This window comes from Anomalospiza imberbis, chromosome 6 (genome assembly GCF_031753505.1).
Source record: "Anomalospiza imberbis isolate Cuckoo-Finch-1a 21T00152 chromosome 6, ASM3175350v1, whole genome shotgun sequence".
NCBI lineage: Eukaryota > Metazoa > Chordata > Aves > Passeriformes > Viduidae > Anomalospiza > Anomalospiza imberbis.
This window is the reverse complement of record NC_089686.1, coordinates 1,862,588-1,877,259: the sequence shown is the minus strand read 5'-3', so window position 1 is coordinate 1,877,259 and position 14,672 is coordinate 1,862,588. Positions and strand designations below refer to the sequence as shown.

Below are 14,672 nucleotides of genomic sequence, written 5' to 3'. Positions count from 1 at the left end.
GAGCATTCACAGATGGCTCCGTGGCCCCAGCTCAGCCCCTTCCCACCACACGGCAGCAGTTTTCACACAGCTAATTTGAAACAACTTTTTAAAAAAAAATCCAAACAAAAGAGGTGGTGTGCCACCAATTTGCTACTCTTTTCTGCCTCAATTAATGAGTATCATTAGAAACTTAATGAAGTTAAATGCACAATGCTAGAAGGAGTGATGGCACGTGCCCAGCCCTTGGGATTAAAGAGAAACTCCCTCTTCCTTCCCCTCCTGACTTTTTAGGAACACGAGGTGACATCATCTTTTTGCTGACAATCAAGAACTTCTCTAGGCTTACAAAACAATGGAATTTTTATTTCGGCAGAACTAAAAAAATCATATATTTATCTACATCGTAGTAAAAACAATGAAATTTATTTTTTTTTTCCTTCATATATTCATTGACACAGCGCAACCGAACCGGGACTCGGGCGTGAAACGACCCCGGGTGGGACCCCAGGCACCACCAGAGCTTTGAAGCACCAAAAAAGATGCACTTAGAAGTGTTCTCCTCCTCCTCCTCCTCCTCCTCCTCCCAGCAAACACAGCAGCAGGTCACTTTTTGCGTAGGGGCTGCAGCACGTCACCCGTTTCCAAAACGTGGTTGCCAAACATGAGAGATTACTATTTTGGGACACCTTTAACAAGAATGTTTATTCATATTAAAGCAGAAACCAACTCATAAATGCTGTTTATACACGTGTGTGCCTGGAAAAGACACAATGGAACAACTCAAGGAGAAAAAAGGCGCTGCGAGGAGGATCCTCACTGGAGTCTGCGGTAGCTCTTACAGAGTTCGTGGTCCCTGATGTCTCCCCACCCTCCGTTCTTGACGTGAGGGGACAGGGGAGCCATGGAGTACCTTTTACTGACACTCATCGCCTCGGGAAACAGGTACTGTTGGTTGCTGTTCAAGAGAGAATCGATTTTGGCACTCTGGGTGGACGGTCTGCAGGATTTCTTGTGGTGCATGCCACAGTCCCCCGTGTGAAAAATCCTGGGGATTTCGGGAACCAGCACTTTCCAGAACTTTGGAAGACAAGAGACAGTCAAGTGCTGCAGAGTCCAGTCCCAGTTGTAGTCATCGTAGGTGCAGAAGGCGTCCGTGCACTCGATGAGCTTCTGGTAGGTGTCTCTGCCGAAGGCCATGCCCATGTTGTGCTCCGTGGACTTCCACGTCTTCATCTCCACCTTGTCGGCGCGGCCGGCGAAGCCGCCCCGCACGGGGCTGTAGGTGCCCAGCGACACGAGCTGGCACTCGGGGCACTCCCGCTGGCGCAGCGCCCAGAGCTGCTTGAGGACGTGGTAGAAGTCGGGCGCCAGGTAGTGATCCTCCTCCAGGAAGAGCACGGGCCCCGCGTGCTCCCGCAGCGCCCGCACCCGCTCCCACACGAAGTGCAGCTTCCACCACCAGTGGTGCTTGGTCTGCGCGAAGCGCGCCTCGCGGTAGTGCCCGAACGAGTCGGGGAACTCGGCGTTGATGCAGCCCAGCCGCAGCGCCGCCGCCTTGCCCACGTCGCGGGGGCAGTCGCGGGGGTCGTGGCCCGGGAACTCGCGCGGGTACAGCTGGATGCTGAACGGGAAGAACACCTGCAGCACCGGGCAGAAGTCCACGCGGGCCGCCAGCCGGTTCAGCTCCTCGGCCCACAGGTCGTGGCTCAGCACCAGCAGCACGTTCTCCACGCCCGCCGCCCGCCGCAGCGACTCGAGCAGCAGCCGCAGGTGCTCGGCGCGGTCGTGCACCTGCACCACGAGCACCACGTCGGGCCGCGCCGGGAAGCGCCCGGCGTTCCGCACCGGCTGGTCGAAGTTCAGGCGGTACACGAGCGAGCGGTAACTCAGCGTCGCGTTCTCGGACAGCTCCTCCGCCGCCACGGCGGCCGACGCGTTGGCGGCGGGGCGGCGCGGTACCGGCGGCGGGGGCTCGCTGACCCGCGGCGGCTCCCCGGTGCTACCGGGACCGCCCCGCTGCTGCTGCTGCTGCTGCTGCTGCTGCTGCTGCTGCAGCTGCCGCCGCCGCCCGCCGCCGCCGCCGGTGCCCCAGAGCGCCAGGGCGCAGAGCGCCAGCGCCAGCGCCAGCAGCAGCACCTTGCGCTTGTAGACGCGCAGCCGCATCGTCCCGGCGGCGGCGGCCCCGCTCCGCCGCTCCCGCCGCCGCCGCCGCCGCCGCTCCCGCTCCCAGCGCGCGCGCGCCGCCGCCGCCCCGCGCGCACACGTCGCCGCTCCCCATTGGCCGCCGCCGCGGCAACCGCGGCGTCGCCGTTGGTCGGAGGAGCCGTCAATCAACTCCGCGGCGCTTCCGCCGCGCCGGGGGGCCGCGCAGCCGCCGCCGCCGCACCGCGCGCTGATTGGACGGCGCCGAGAGGGGGCGGGGCCAAGGAGTGAGGAGGGGCGGGGTCGGGAAATCCGCGAAATCCTTCGGGATTGGGGAAAAAAAAGGGAAAATAACTCTGGAAATGCAAGGAAAACGCACGGAAAGCAGCCGGGATCCGCGGGACTAGCACCAAAAAGAAGTGAATACTAGGTTTGAAAAACAGCACGTTAAAAAGCATTCTGCAATGACACGAATAAGTGAGAAATCATTCTAGAAATGCAGGAATAAGGTGAAGTCATCGTGGGATTGGAAAATAAAATAATTCTAAGATGGAAAGAAAAAAATTGTAAGATTGACAGAATAAAATAAAATAATTCTAGATTTGAAAGATTAGGATTATGAACCCATTCTTGAATGGTAAGAATTAAAAAAATCAGATTAATGAATTCTAGAATGGCAAGTATGAAATGACTCCGAAGCTTTCAGCATTAATGTAAGAGTAAAATAATTCCAGAATTGCAAGAACAAGACAAGAAAACCGGCCGAGATCCCTGCAGGGATTGTGACTCCATCAGTGCCCTGTGCCAAACCCCCCTTTCCATGAAGAAATTTTCCCAATATCCAAACCAAACCTCCCCCAGCTGGCACTCGGTGCCACTTCTGTGTGCTCCAAGCCATCACACGTTCCAGGGAATGGGATTCCTAAAAACCTCTCAAACTAATTCTAGGTTTGAAAGATCAGGATTATGAAGCCCTTCTTGAGTGGTAAGAATTAAAAAAATCAGACGAGCTAATTCTAGAATCGCATTTATTTGTTCCCTGCTGTTCCCATCTCCCAGTCACGGAGCAGCTGACAGGACAGGAAATAAAAGAATTTGTGGATATGCTGAACATTTTGGTGTCTTCCCCAGAAAAATCCCAGCAGTTAATTCCTGGAATGCAGTGGATGGAAAACCCCTCAGACAAAACACAGTGCACACGTCCACAGAAGGGTTTCAAAGTTTAATAAGTCAACACAGTGAGACAAATTCAAGAATCGTTAAAACAGGACGATTAAGAAACAAAGTTTGAGGCACGTATTTAGAAAAAAGACATTTCTGGTATCACAAAGAGAGAAACCCCAAAACCAAACATTTGCTCTGGTAAAAACGCAGCAGTGCTGGTCCCTGCTCCGAGTGGGAATGTTGTAACAGAACCTTTACAAAAAGAAGCACCTGGGATTCCATAACCGGTCTGGGTGTGGTTTCTCCTCCCCTGGGAAGAGTGGAGAGCAGTCCTGGCCCTGGCAGAGCTCACCCGGGTAAGTCTGGGGTAAATTCCCTTCGTCCTTCCAAGCAGGAGCCACTCACCCCACAAAGCACAGGCATCCCCGAGCACGCCGCGGCGGCAGGAGAAGGGAAATACCTTCCAAGGAAGGTTCTCTCCAGCTCAACAGTGCTTCGTGCTCCAGGCAGAGGAGATTCCGGGGGGGGAAGTGTCAGGCCAGGCCGGGCCGTGTCCCCTCGCTCCCAGAGGGATCTGTCTCCGCAGGGAACCGGTGACACCGCGGGTGACGAGCAGCAGACGCCGCCAGGCTCCTCCATCCCCAGACACCCCGTGAGGCTCAGGCACAGCTCGGCCCTGTCACCCGTTGCTCTGGAGGTGCCTGTCCAGGAACTGGGAGTAGCAGTGCAGGGAGCAGAAGTAGCAGAGGACAGGAGCCTCCGTGCCCCCCATGTTGTCCACGAGCACCACGGTGTGGGCCACGTGGTGCAGGTTCATGGTCACCGTGATCTGGATGAAGCTGCTCAGGCAGGCGCTCCCACAGCAACACGTTTTGGCCACTTCCAGGTCCTTACAGAGGTGGGAAGGGAGGAGGTGGCAGCCGTAAGGGATTCTGTGGGACGAGAGGAGAGAGGGAGAGCTCAGCACAGAGTTCTCTGTGTCACTCTACAGTAAAAATGTGGCAAACCCCGGCTCAGGGAAGAAATGGTGATGTCTGGCTCCAGATCAGAAGGCTGAAGGACAGCTTCATTACAACTATACTATATCATATTAATATGATATTTAAAGGGAGACTATTCTACATACTGACTTCTTACTTACCTATCCAACTACAAACTCGTGACTCTGCTGAGCGCCCGAGCCACAGCTGGACCCCATTGGTCACTGACCCCAAACAACCTTCACCAGGATCCAACCCAGCCATCACTGCAGGTGAACAATCTCCACACCACATTCCACATGGGGAAAGCAAAGGGGCAGAGATAAAGATTGTTTTCTTCTCTCTGTGCAGTCCTGAGAGACAGAATTGTGTCTCTGTCCAGTGAATGTGACTGCCACATCACTCAAAGGCAGGGACATGACACGGGCACCAGCCATTCCCAGGGCACACGATGCCTTCCGTCTGAGCTCTTGTGTTCCCCGGCTCTGCCCTGCCCTGGTAAATAACTCTGAACTCCACACACAGGGCCAGCAGCTCGCTCTCCTCACAGCTCAGGCACACACAGCAATCCTTTTCCAGCCCAGAACCAAGGACACCGCTGCAGCTCCAGCCCCAGAAAGTGCCAACAGCAGGGACTGGAGGAGAGCAACCTGGGAGGGTGGGACTGCAGCACCTGGAGCTGGAATTGGACAGTGAACCCCAGTGTGGAAAGGGACCAAAGCTTATAAAAGTGTGAAAAGTTGTGACTCTGAGTCCATCTTGAGTGGAGCCATGGCCGGGCTCTTGCACTGCCCAAGGTGTGTCCTGTGAAGGCTTTTAATAAATCCCTACTTTATTCTTTAACTCTGTCCAGCCTCTGTTCCAGGGAGCCTCTCCAGGCATCCACAGACATGGAAAACCAGAGATTTGGGACTGAAATGCCAATTCCTGAGATTTTTAGGAATGAAATGCCACATCCCAAGGCAGTCCCTAAGGACATGAACCCTGGGAGACACTGCAACAGGGAGCTCACAGCACTCCTGGCAGCCTGGGCTGCCAGTTAGGGAATTAGAAAGATTAAGAGTAATGAGAATTAGAGAATTAAAGGAAGATTAAGAATACTGAGACAACTGAGCACGTTCTGTTCTTCCCTCACATTCTCTGTGTCTCACCCTGGCCTGACACAGCACCCACGATTTACTCCTCCTTCTTACACCAAGGAGTAGCAGTGTTACAAAAAAACTCAGAGAAAGCAGGAGATAAACTGAGCCTTTTGCAGCAGCACTGCCCTGCAGGCATGAAATGAAAAGTTCTCCTGCTCCACAGCTCTCTTCATCCATCGTGTCAGCAATGACATCCAGAGTTGGGAAGGGGAATTGCTCCTGTTGGAAATTACAGCGGAGCAGTGTCGAGCTCGGGGTACAAAATAAATAATTCCCCTGAGGAATTCTGTCAGGTGGCTGAAGTGTGGGTCTCAGCAGTGCCCAGCTGGCACTCCAAACTCAGCCCAGATCCCACTGACTCACATCCTGCCTCCACCTACACATTCCCAAGTCTTTCCACACACCATCACTCACACAGCTAAGACTCTTCTGGGTTTTTTTTTTTTTTATGACCTTAATTTCAGAACACCCTTTTTTTCTGGGAAAAGCATAATCAAGAACTCTGGTACTTTCCCAGAATGAAGACTGATTTCCAAACATTATTTTTGTACCTTCTCCTTCTGTTTCATCCCTTTCTCGAGGTTTTTACAGTAACTGAAATCTGACCAGTGCTGAGGGACTTTCAGAGGTAGAAAAAAGCCTTAATATTTACATCAAACCCACTGCAATTTATATAAGGTTGGGAAAGGAGACACGTGGGGTTTAATTATAAAATCAGCGAGGTCAGCAGCAGGTGATTTGGCCCAGAACATGTGGTGGCTCAGCTCCCTTCAGGGTGTGCCCGTGGATGCCTTTGGTGCAAACTTCTGCACAATTACCCCGGGTTTACGGGGCACTGCCCACCCTCAAGGCAGGAACGGGCACAGGATGAAGATTAAGGACACTTCCAGCCTCTCTCTCCCCTCTTTCTGTGCCAAATTTCTGTCTTTGTGCTCCCTTCCCACCCAGAGCAGGGTGGGAGCAGCAGCTGCTGCTACCTGGAGGCTGCTGGTGCATGGAGGATCAGGGGTGGAAGTGGTGTGGGGGAAGAGGAGGGAGCTGATAACAAACAGCAGCCCGGGAGGGTGGTGTTTACTTGGTGAAATCGTATTTTTTAAATTACCTCAGAGCTGGGCTTCTCTGAATAAGCCAGAACACCAAGGGAAATGAGGAGCTTAAAGAAAACCTATGGCAGGGGAAAGCCTGCAGAAGAAGTGGCTCAGGGCTGTAGAACTGATTCTCTTTTCCCAAAGTTGGCCAAAAATATTCTGTTCATCCCCCTTTGGTGGATGAAAACACTTCAATCTCTGCCTTTCCTTAAATGCTTCCAAAGGCACCAATTCCCTGCCTTATCCTGTGACTTGACAAGGAGAATTCAAAAGAACTTTAATCTTATGAAGTTAATAGGTGGGAAAACAGGCACTGAGGGGAAAGGAAGGAACCAGGGGAGGGAGGGCAGGTGTGAAGGAGCAGTGCCAGGTGTGCCCTCGCCGCCCTTACCTGTGATTGACGGTGGCCCTGGCAGCACACTCCAGCAGAGTCAATGGGATCTTCAGCTGGATGTTGGGAACCAGCGGGTTGGGCTGCTCAAAGGGATTCCCAAAGAGATCCAGGTTCTCCAGGGAGAGTTTCCTGAAGTCGCAGGGCAGGAAGGGCAGCTTGTTGCGCGCGGCCGACAGGAAGCGCAGGCGGCTCAGCTGCCCGATGCGGCAGGGCAGGCGCAGCAGGGCGTTGTCGTCCAGCCGCAGCTGCACCAGGCCCCGCAGCTGGCAGAACTCAATGGGCAGCGCCTGGATCTGGTTCTGGCTCAGGTCCAGCAGCTGCAGGGATTTCTGCAGGCCGGAGCTGCACAGGGCCCCGCTGAAGGCCTCCAGGTGGTTGTCGTGCAGGTCGAGCTCCTGCAGGCACACCAGGTCCCCCAGCGTGGCCGGCAGCTGCTTGATGTGGTTGTGGCTCAGGTCCAGCTTGCGCAGCTTCTTCAGGCACAGCACCCTGCTGTCGATCCTGGCCAGCTTGCAGTATGAGGTCTGCAGGTGCTCCAGGGAGAAAGGGAAGCTCTTGGTGAGGGGATAATCCCTCCTGGAAGTGATGATCATTTTGGTTTTGGGTTTCTCCACGTCGGAGTTCTTTGCTGGGACCAGAGGTGAGAGAGGGAGGACGCCGGTGTCGTTGCCTTGGTGAGCCAGTCTCACGGCTGAAAGGAAAGCCTTTAAATTGATCACATTTGCCTGCAGGGGAACACAAGGCTGGAGTTAAAAGTTCGTTATCCTGGTTATTAACACTCTCAGAGCTGTTTTGTGTGTGCCACTCAGCAGGGCAGTGGGATGGGAGGGGGAACAGCTCTGTTATGAACAATCCTGGTCAAACTGTGCTGCAGCACCCAGGGAAGGAACAAAGCACTGAATCCGCAGCTGGAAATGAGTACAGGAAAAAACCCTGATGCACTGGGAGCTCCCTAAAATCCACCAGGACAAAGGACTGTTACAAACACGCATGGGGAAATCAGAGCTCTGAGGCAATAATTCCTGCAAGTCTCTAGGAAAGAAAGGGTGGAAGTTGGGGTTGAAGAAGCTTCAAGGGCGGTGAAGTGAACACACGCAGCTCTGGCTGTGCCAGCAGCACACAAGAGGCAAGTTCTTTGCAAAGACCAAATGATGCTTGAGTTGGGATACAATATTTTGCCAGCAGAATCCCAGGACAGTTTGGGTTGGAAGGGATCCTAAATCCCATCCTCTTCAACTCCCTGCCCACGGCAGGGACACCTCCCACTGTCCCAGGCTGCTGCAAGCCCCAATGCCCAACCTGGCCCTGGACACTTCCAGGGATGCAGGGGCAGGCACAGCTGCTCTGGGAATTCCATCCCAGCCCCTCCCCACCCTCCCAGGGAACAATTCCTAATTCCCAATCTCCCAACCATCCCTGCCCTCTGGCAGTGGGAAGCCATTAAAGGCTCCCACTGACTCTCAATATCAGAGTACCAAGTGATCTGTGTTTTAAATAAAGACCCAGAAGGCTCTGCTGCAGCTGTTGCACTGACTTGATTCTCTTCTGTGAACATTTGTGACCAAGTATTTCTCTTCTAGATTTTCCAGCACGTCTCTGCACGAGCTGATGTGCGGCTGACAGGCACTGAGCTAAGAAGTGAATTCTAAAATAAAAACCACGTTGCAACCATAGAAGGAAAAGAAAATAATTATCTTGGAGTTCTGAGAGCCCAGAGGTTGTCCTTGTGGTGCCAGCTGTCACCTGCCCAAGCCCAGGGACAAATTTTGCACCTCAAAGACAATTTTGCTCCTAAATGTGTTTGTTTAGACCAAATTTGAGAGGGGTCACAGCTAGAGCACACAATGTGCTTTAAGCACCCAGCACCAGAAAACAAAGATACTGGAGATAACCCTGGGTGGAAATGTGGGAGAAATGAAGACATTAAAGGTCAAACTTGATTGACTGCATCTGGAAACTAAAATGATCATTTTCCTTAAGCATTCCAAGCACAAGTCCTGCTGTGACACCTTCCAGAGGTGGGGAAGATGCACAACAAACACCTTTGTATCCAAAGCTATTCAGAGAAGCTGGGGCTGCCCCTGGATCCCTGGAAATGTCCCAGGCCAGGCTGGATGGGGCTTGGAGCAGCCTGGGACAGTGGAAGGGGTGGATGGGATGGGATTTAAGGTCCCTTCTCTCCCAAACCAGCCTGGCATTCTAAGACCACCAACCCTCATTGTCTCAGCCAGTCTAACACACACGCTTAGCTACAGAATTTCCCCTCGTTCCAGGCAGATCTGTGGCATTTCCAAGATAACTAAAATGGGAATTGAGTCCAAAAAGTCCTCCAGGTCTGTAAGGACCAAGAGAAATCAATATTGCACATCAGAATGAAGTCACAGGCAGGATTTCTTTGCTCACAAAGCACAATTCCCTCCACCAGACCTCCCTAAGGGCCAGGTAAGATCTCCAAACCTCTTGTTGAGAAACCCTGGAGAAAAAAACAAACAAACAAACAAACAAACAAAATAAAAAGAAAGCAAATAATTCCTTGGAAGAACTCAGGATGCAATTTCCTGCCCCAAGCCCAAAGTCTCAGCCACACAGACAATGTTGGGAAAGGAATTTAAATTGTGTTGATGCATCCCAAGTGTCGGAGCTCCGAGGAAATCAGAGCTGAGGTGGATCCAGGGAAGCAGGCTCGGACCTGCTGAAGGGAAATAAACCCCAGAGAACACCCAGGATTTGTTATTTCTGCTCCAGGGGTGAGAGCTCTGCACCGATGTTCCCCAACTCCATTCCTGAGCTGGCTGAGTGCAGCAAATCCAGTGCCTGGCACAGCACAAGCAGGAGGATTTCACATAGCCAATATTCCCATCTCCAGTATTTGGAAATCTCTTTTCCACAAAGTTTTTGTTCATCTCTGAGAGTTAAGAAGCTTTACTGTAACGAAGTCATAAAAATCTGGCAGAAAACTAGGGAAAAGGGATGAAACATCATAAATTTGGGTTCTGGAGCTGGAGAACTTAAGAGGAGCCTGTAATATTTTGAGATAAACTTTTTTGATTTCTCACTCTTCAGCAGAAAAATTCAGAGTAAAGGAAACAGAAGTTACTCTGAATCTAATACAAAAGCCTTAGTTTTTGCAATATACAGAGCACATTGGCTTCTAACAAGAAAAAAACAACTGGGTTTGGTGTCCTCCCTTCCTATTTAACCCTTTAACAGGTTCATAAATTTAAGGCTGCTTTCCTCAGATTCAGGTAACAGAAAGGAAAAAGGATTTTCTAAACCAGCAATCACCATTATTTGCTTTTATTTACACAGCCTGACTCTAAAGTTTTAGGTAAGAACTCAGAGGTTTTAGAAAAACCTGTCCCATTTTTCTCTCCTATGGAGCTACAAAAGATTCCTGTAACAGGCAAAGAAGAAAAGGTCACGAGAATTTAGTGATAATACGTGATTCTTCTGGTAAGGTTAGTGCTGTTAAAATCACTTTACAAATCCTCCGGGAACTGTGAATAAATACAGAAGTATTTGAAACAAGGTGGGATGGTGCCCGTGCCCTGTTCTGTGTGTGCTTTGAAAGCCACGGTGAGCACAGTGATGGTTTTGTCCATGAAAACAAGAGGATTCTCAGGTTTTTTCCCATGGAAAAAAATGTAAGGAACAATAATTTCATGGAGTTTAAGGCCAAAGACCAACATTGCATCAGAGAGCTGAAAAAAGTTTTTTTTTTCTAAAGAAGCTGTGAAGCAAAGCATGAAAATGGACTTCTGAAGCAGAAGAGTTAGAACACAGCCCAGAAAAGGGGGAATGGCTTCCCACTGCCAGAGGGCCGGGAGAGATGGGATATTGGGAAGGAATCCCTGGCTGGGAGGGTGGGCAGGCCCTGGCACAGAATTCCCAGAGCAGCTGCGGCTGCCCCTGGATCCCTGGCAGTGCCCAGGGCCAGGCCGGACACTGGGGCTGGGAGCACCTGGGACGGTGGAAGGTGTCCCGGCCACGGCAGCGCTGGAATACCATGGGATTTAGCGTCCCCTCCCGCCTTGCGGCGGTCAGAGCCCGGTGAGCCGCGGCTGTGCCGCCGTTCCCGGTGCCGGTCCCACCTTGCTGAGGCACAGATCCACCGCGGGCTCCCGCAGCCGCACCGTGGCCTTTCCCTCCTCCACGAAGCGCGTGAAGAGCCGCTCCACGTTCTGCTGCACCTGCGGGCACAGCGGGCTCAGCGGCCGCCCCGGGGCACCCCCGCCGCGCCCCGGGCCCCGCCGCCCTCCCTACCTTGTACCGAGCCCCGCCGCGGTCCCGCGCCGTGCACACCATGAGGTAAATCCCGGCTCCGGCAGCGCCGGGAGGGCGCCCGAGCGACAGCAGCGCCCGCGCCGCGCGGCCGCGGCCCCGCAGCCCGCAGGTGGGCAGGAGCCGGCTGAGCACCTCCACCTCGCACTGCAGCCGCATCCCGGTCCCGGTCCCGGTCCCGGTCCCGGCCCCGGCCCCGGCCCGCGCACGGCGGGCGGCGCCGCCGGGGGCCTCCCGCGCTGTGCGCGCTCAGGCGCCCGCTGTGCTGCCTGCCCGCCGCGGGGCCAGCCCGCCGCGCTGCTCCGCGCCGCCCGCCGCCCGCTGAGGGGCGCGGCGCCGCCCGGCGAGCGGGAGCGCGGGGCGGGAAGGGAGGGCGGCGGCTCCGGTGGTGCCGGCGGCAGCGGCTGCACCGGCAGCAGCGGACAGCCCGAGCGCGGGCCCTCGGCGCAGCGCCGTCCGCGGGCACCTCCTGCTGGAGGCGGCTGGTGCAGCCGGGCGGGAGAGGGCGAGGGGCGGCGGGAGCGCCGGGGCGTGAGGGGACACGGGGCGTGAGGGGACACGGGGCGTGACACGGGGTGTGAGGGGACACGGGGTGTGAGGGGACACGGAGCGTGAGGGGACTCGGGGCGTGAGGGGACACGGGGCGTGAGGGGACACGGAGCGTGACACGGGGCGTGAGGGGACACGGAGCGTGAGGGGACACGGGGTGTGAGGGGACACGGAGCGTGAGGGGACACGGAGCGTGACACGGGGCGTGAGGGGACACGGAGCGTGAGGGGACTCGGGGCGTGAGGGGACACGGAGTGTGAGGGGACTCGGGGCGGGACACGGGGTGTGAGGGGACACGGAGCGTGAGGGGACACGGAGCGTGAGGGGACTCGGGGCGTGAGGGGACACGGAGCGTGACACGGGGCGTGAGGGGACACGGAGCGTGAGGGGACACGGGGTGTGAGGGGACACGGAGCGTGAGGGGACACGGAGCGTGAGGGGACACGGAGCGTGACACGGGGCGTGAGGGGACACGGAGCGTGAGGGGACTCGGGGCGTGAGGGGACACGGAGCGTGAGGGGACTCGGGGCGGGACACGGGGTGTGAGGGGACACGGAGCGTGAGGGGACACGAAGCGTGAGGGGACACGGGGCGTGAGGGGACTCGGGGCGTGATGAATACAGAGGAGCTGAGGGGACATGGAAGCTGAGGGAATACACGAGCTGAGGGGACAGAGGAGTTGGAGGGACACGGGAGCTCTGAGGGGACACAGAGGAGCCGAGGGCAGGTGGGTGTGATAGCAGCAGCTGATGCTTGCTAGGCGACAAGAAGGCTCAGGTCAGGCTTGGTGTCGGTGTGGGCGCCGTGAGGCGGCTTTGAGCACATGAAGCGGCATTGGGAGAAAAAAAAGCCCAAATCGGGGACCCCTTGCGGTAGTGTTTGCGGGCGTTTGTTGTCGCGTCGGTGTTTTGGGGGTGAAAGTTTCTTGGAGGCGGCGTTGGGCGCAGCTTGGCGGGGTATGGGGGGAGCGTGTCGTGTTGTGGGGAGGCGGTGTTGTGGTGTGGCGGGGTGGTCGATTTCGGGGGTGTGTGGGGGAAAAGAAAGAAAAGGGGAGCCCGCGTGTCTCTGTGTTGCCCAGGCTACGCTGGCGTGGCTATTCACAGGCGCGATCCCGCTACTGACCGCCACGGGAGCTTTGACCTGCTCCGTCTCCGACCTGGGCCGGTTCACCCCTCCTTAGTCAACCTGGTGTCCCGCGGCTCCCCGCGGGTCACCATATTGATGGCGGCCTTAGCTTGGACGCCCGCTCGGCACAGCGCACGGCAGCCCAGAACTCCTGGGCTCAAGCGATCCGGCGGGCTCAGCCTCCCCGGCAGCTGGGACTACAGGCGTGCGCCACCGCGCCCGGCGCTCGCAGCCCGCTCCGCCGGCGATACGAGCTGCTGCAGCGCTGACGTCACGGGGCGGGCGCAGCGGCCCCGCCTCCCGCTTCGTGACGTCACGGAGGGGCAGGGCGGGGGCAGGAAAGCGGGGGCGCCCCGGCGGCGGCGGCGGCGTCACGGGCAGGGCGCGCGCGCGCCGCGCGGTGCACGCCGGGAGGCGCCGTGAGGGGGGTATAAGGGCGGGCGGCCGCCGCCATCTTTCTCTCGGCGCCGCGCAGCCATGGGCCACCAGCAGCTCTACTGGAGCCACCCCAGGAAGTTCGGGCAGGGCTCCCGCTCTTGGTCAGTGCTGCCCCTTGCTCTCCCCGGGTCGTGGCTGCCGCCTCACCGCCCTGCCTCGCTCCCCTTCCCCTCACGTTCCCCCCCGCCTCCTCCCCGCCGCCGTTCCCCGCCCTCACGCGGCTCCCTCTGTTCCCCTCACAGCCGCGTGTGCTCCAACCGCCACGGCCTCATCCGCAAGTACGGGCTCAACATGTGCCGGCAGTGCTTCCGCCAGTACGCCAAGGACATCGGCTTCATCAAGGTGAGCCCCGCGCCTGCGGGCGGGCCTCGGGGCTGCCGCTCCCCGCTGACTCCCCTCGTGTCTCTCGCTCTCTTGCAGCTGGACTGAGCGCCGGGAGGATGAGGCGACAGCCAGGAGCTCCCGGGGCGTCCCAGAGCCTCCCTGACACATCTGCAGCGTCTCGGCTCAGCCTTACCTAATAAATGGTCTCCTAACCCAGCTGATGCGTGCGTGTTTCCCTTCTGTGCAGGTTTTAGCGGCCCTGGGGGTTCTCCTCTGTGCGGGGCCGCTCCCGGGGCGTGGGGGCTGCCCTGCTGTGCTCGGCTTCCCAGCCTTCCACTTCCCCGGGCTGCTCCAAGCCCTGTCCAGCCTGGCCGGGGACATGTCCAGGGATCCAGGGGCAGCCGCAGCTGCTCTGAAGGGAGTAAGCTAAAGATGCCTAAGTGAGCCAGAGGTCTGGAACTAGCTTTCCTAAGTTCTTTAAAGGGCATTCCAAGTGTCTGGATGCCCTTCTGCTATTCAGTGCTATTTCTGTGAGGGGACTGGCCATAGGTAAATGCTCTGCTCACACCTGGGGTCCCAAATGCTGCTCCCCTCCAGCTGAGTGCTCTGCAGATCCTTCGGGAATACCCAGGAGCCTTCGTTTTGTCCCCCTGGCTATCTCATCAATGAGATGAGGTGGTGAAGAGGGAATGGCAGCAAACCCAGGTGTGCCCATGGCCAAAGCTGAAGGGCTGTGGGAATGTCACAGAATTTGGAGTGGTTTAGGCTGGAAGGGCCCTTAAAGCCCATCCCACTCCAGTCCCCTGCCCTGGGCAGGGACACTGGGCACTGGATGGTGAGGAAGCAGCTCCTTCCCCCTCCTGCTAAATCCTTCCATGTGGGGCACAGGGATGAGGATTTGGCATCATCTGGGAGCCCTGGGGAAGGGTTGGCTTTCCTCACCAGGAGGTGGTTGGGCCTCATTTTGAGTGAGAAATGGTTAAATCCTGGTTCTTATCAGAAAACTCTTCAGTGTGAAGTTTCTATGCTGAAAAATATAAAATTTCAGTTGCTCTGGAGGTGA

General features: G+C 56.2%; 3 protein-coding genes across 3 annotated transcripts; 1 reads left to right on the top strand and 2 right to left on the bottom strand.

Moving 5' to 3' along the window:
• Positions 1 to 403: 403 nt before the first annotated feature.
• On the bottom strand, positions 404 to 2,237 carry MGAT2 (alpha-1,6-mannosyl-glycoprotein 2-beta-N-acetylglucosaminyltransferase). Its single transcript, XM_068194917.1, has one exon. It carries the CDS (start codon positions 2,143 to 2,145, stop codon positions 796 to 798), a length of 1,350 nt encoding a protein of 449 aa, XP_068051018.1. The 5' UTR covers positions 2,146 to 2,237; the 3' UTR covers positions 404 to 795.
• Positions 2,238 to 3,940: 1,703 nt separating this feature from the next.
• LRR1 (leucine rich repeat protein 1) lies at positions 3,941 to 11,410 on the bottom strand. The gene is made up of 4 exons (XM_068192048.1): positions 11,156 to 11,410; positions 10,984 to 11,082; positions 6,890 to 7,617; positions 3,941 to 4,220 (listed from the first exon to the last, which is right to left on the bottom strand). Exons 1-4 carry the CDS (start codon positions 11,330 to 11,332, stop codon positions 3,968 to 3,970), a joined length of 1,257 nt encoding a protein of 418 aa, XP_068048149.1. The 5' UTR covers positions 11,333 to 11,410; the 3' UTR covers positions 3,941 to 3,967.
• Positions 11,411 to 13,224: 1,814 nt separating this feature from the next.
• RPS29 (ribosomal protein S29) lies at positions 13,225 to 13,825 on the top strand. The gene is made up of 3 exons (XM_068192047.1): positions 13,225 to 13,386; positions 13,528 to 13,627; positions 13,706 to 13,825. The coding sequence occupies exons 1-3, from the start codon at positions 13,325 to 13,327 to the stop codon at positions 13,712 to 13,714; spliced, it is 171 nt and encodes a 56-aa protein (XP_068048148.1). The 5' UTR covers positions 13,225 to 13,324; the 3' UTR covers positions 13,715 to 13,825.
• Positions 13,826 to 14,672: the final 847 nt, after the last annotated feature.

Bases quoted from the DNA above. Each gene is read 5' to 3' on its own strand.
- RPS29 (XM_068192047.1), top strand. From the start codon at position 13,325: ATGGGCCACCAGCAGCTCTACTGGAGCCACCCCAGGAAGTTCGGGCAG. The intron at 13,387-13,527 runs GTCAGTGCTGCC...TTCCCCTCACAG, and splicing joins GGGCAGGGCTCCCGCTCTTG to CCGCGTGTGCTCCAACCGCC.
- LRR1 (XM_068192048.1), bottom strand. From the start codon at position 11,332: ATGCGGCTGCAGTGCGAGGTGGAGGTGCTCAGCCGGCTCCTGCCCACC. The intron at 11,083-11,155 runs GTAGGGAGGGCG...CTGTGCCCGCAG, and splicing joins GCGGCGGGGCTCGGTACAAG to GTGCAGCAGAACGTGGAGCG. The intron at 7,618-10,983 runs GTGGGACCGGCA...GTTCCCCTGCAG, and splicing joins TGGATCTGTGCCTCAGCAAG to GCAAATGTGATCAATTTAAA.
- MGAT2 (XM_068194917.1), bottom strand. From the start codon at position 2,145: ATGCGGCTGCGCGTCTACAAGCGCAAGGTGCTGCTGCTGGCGCTGGCG.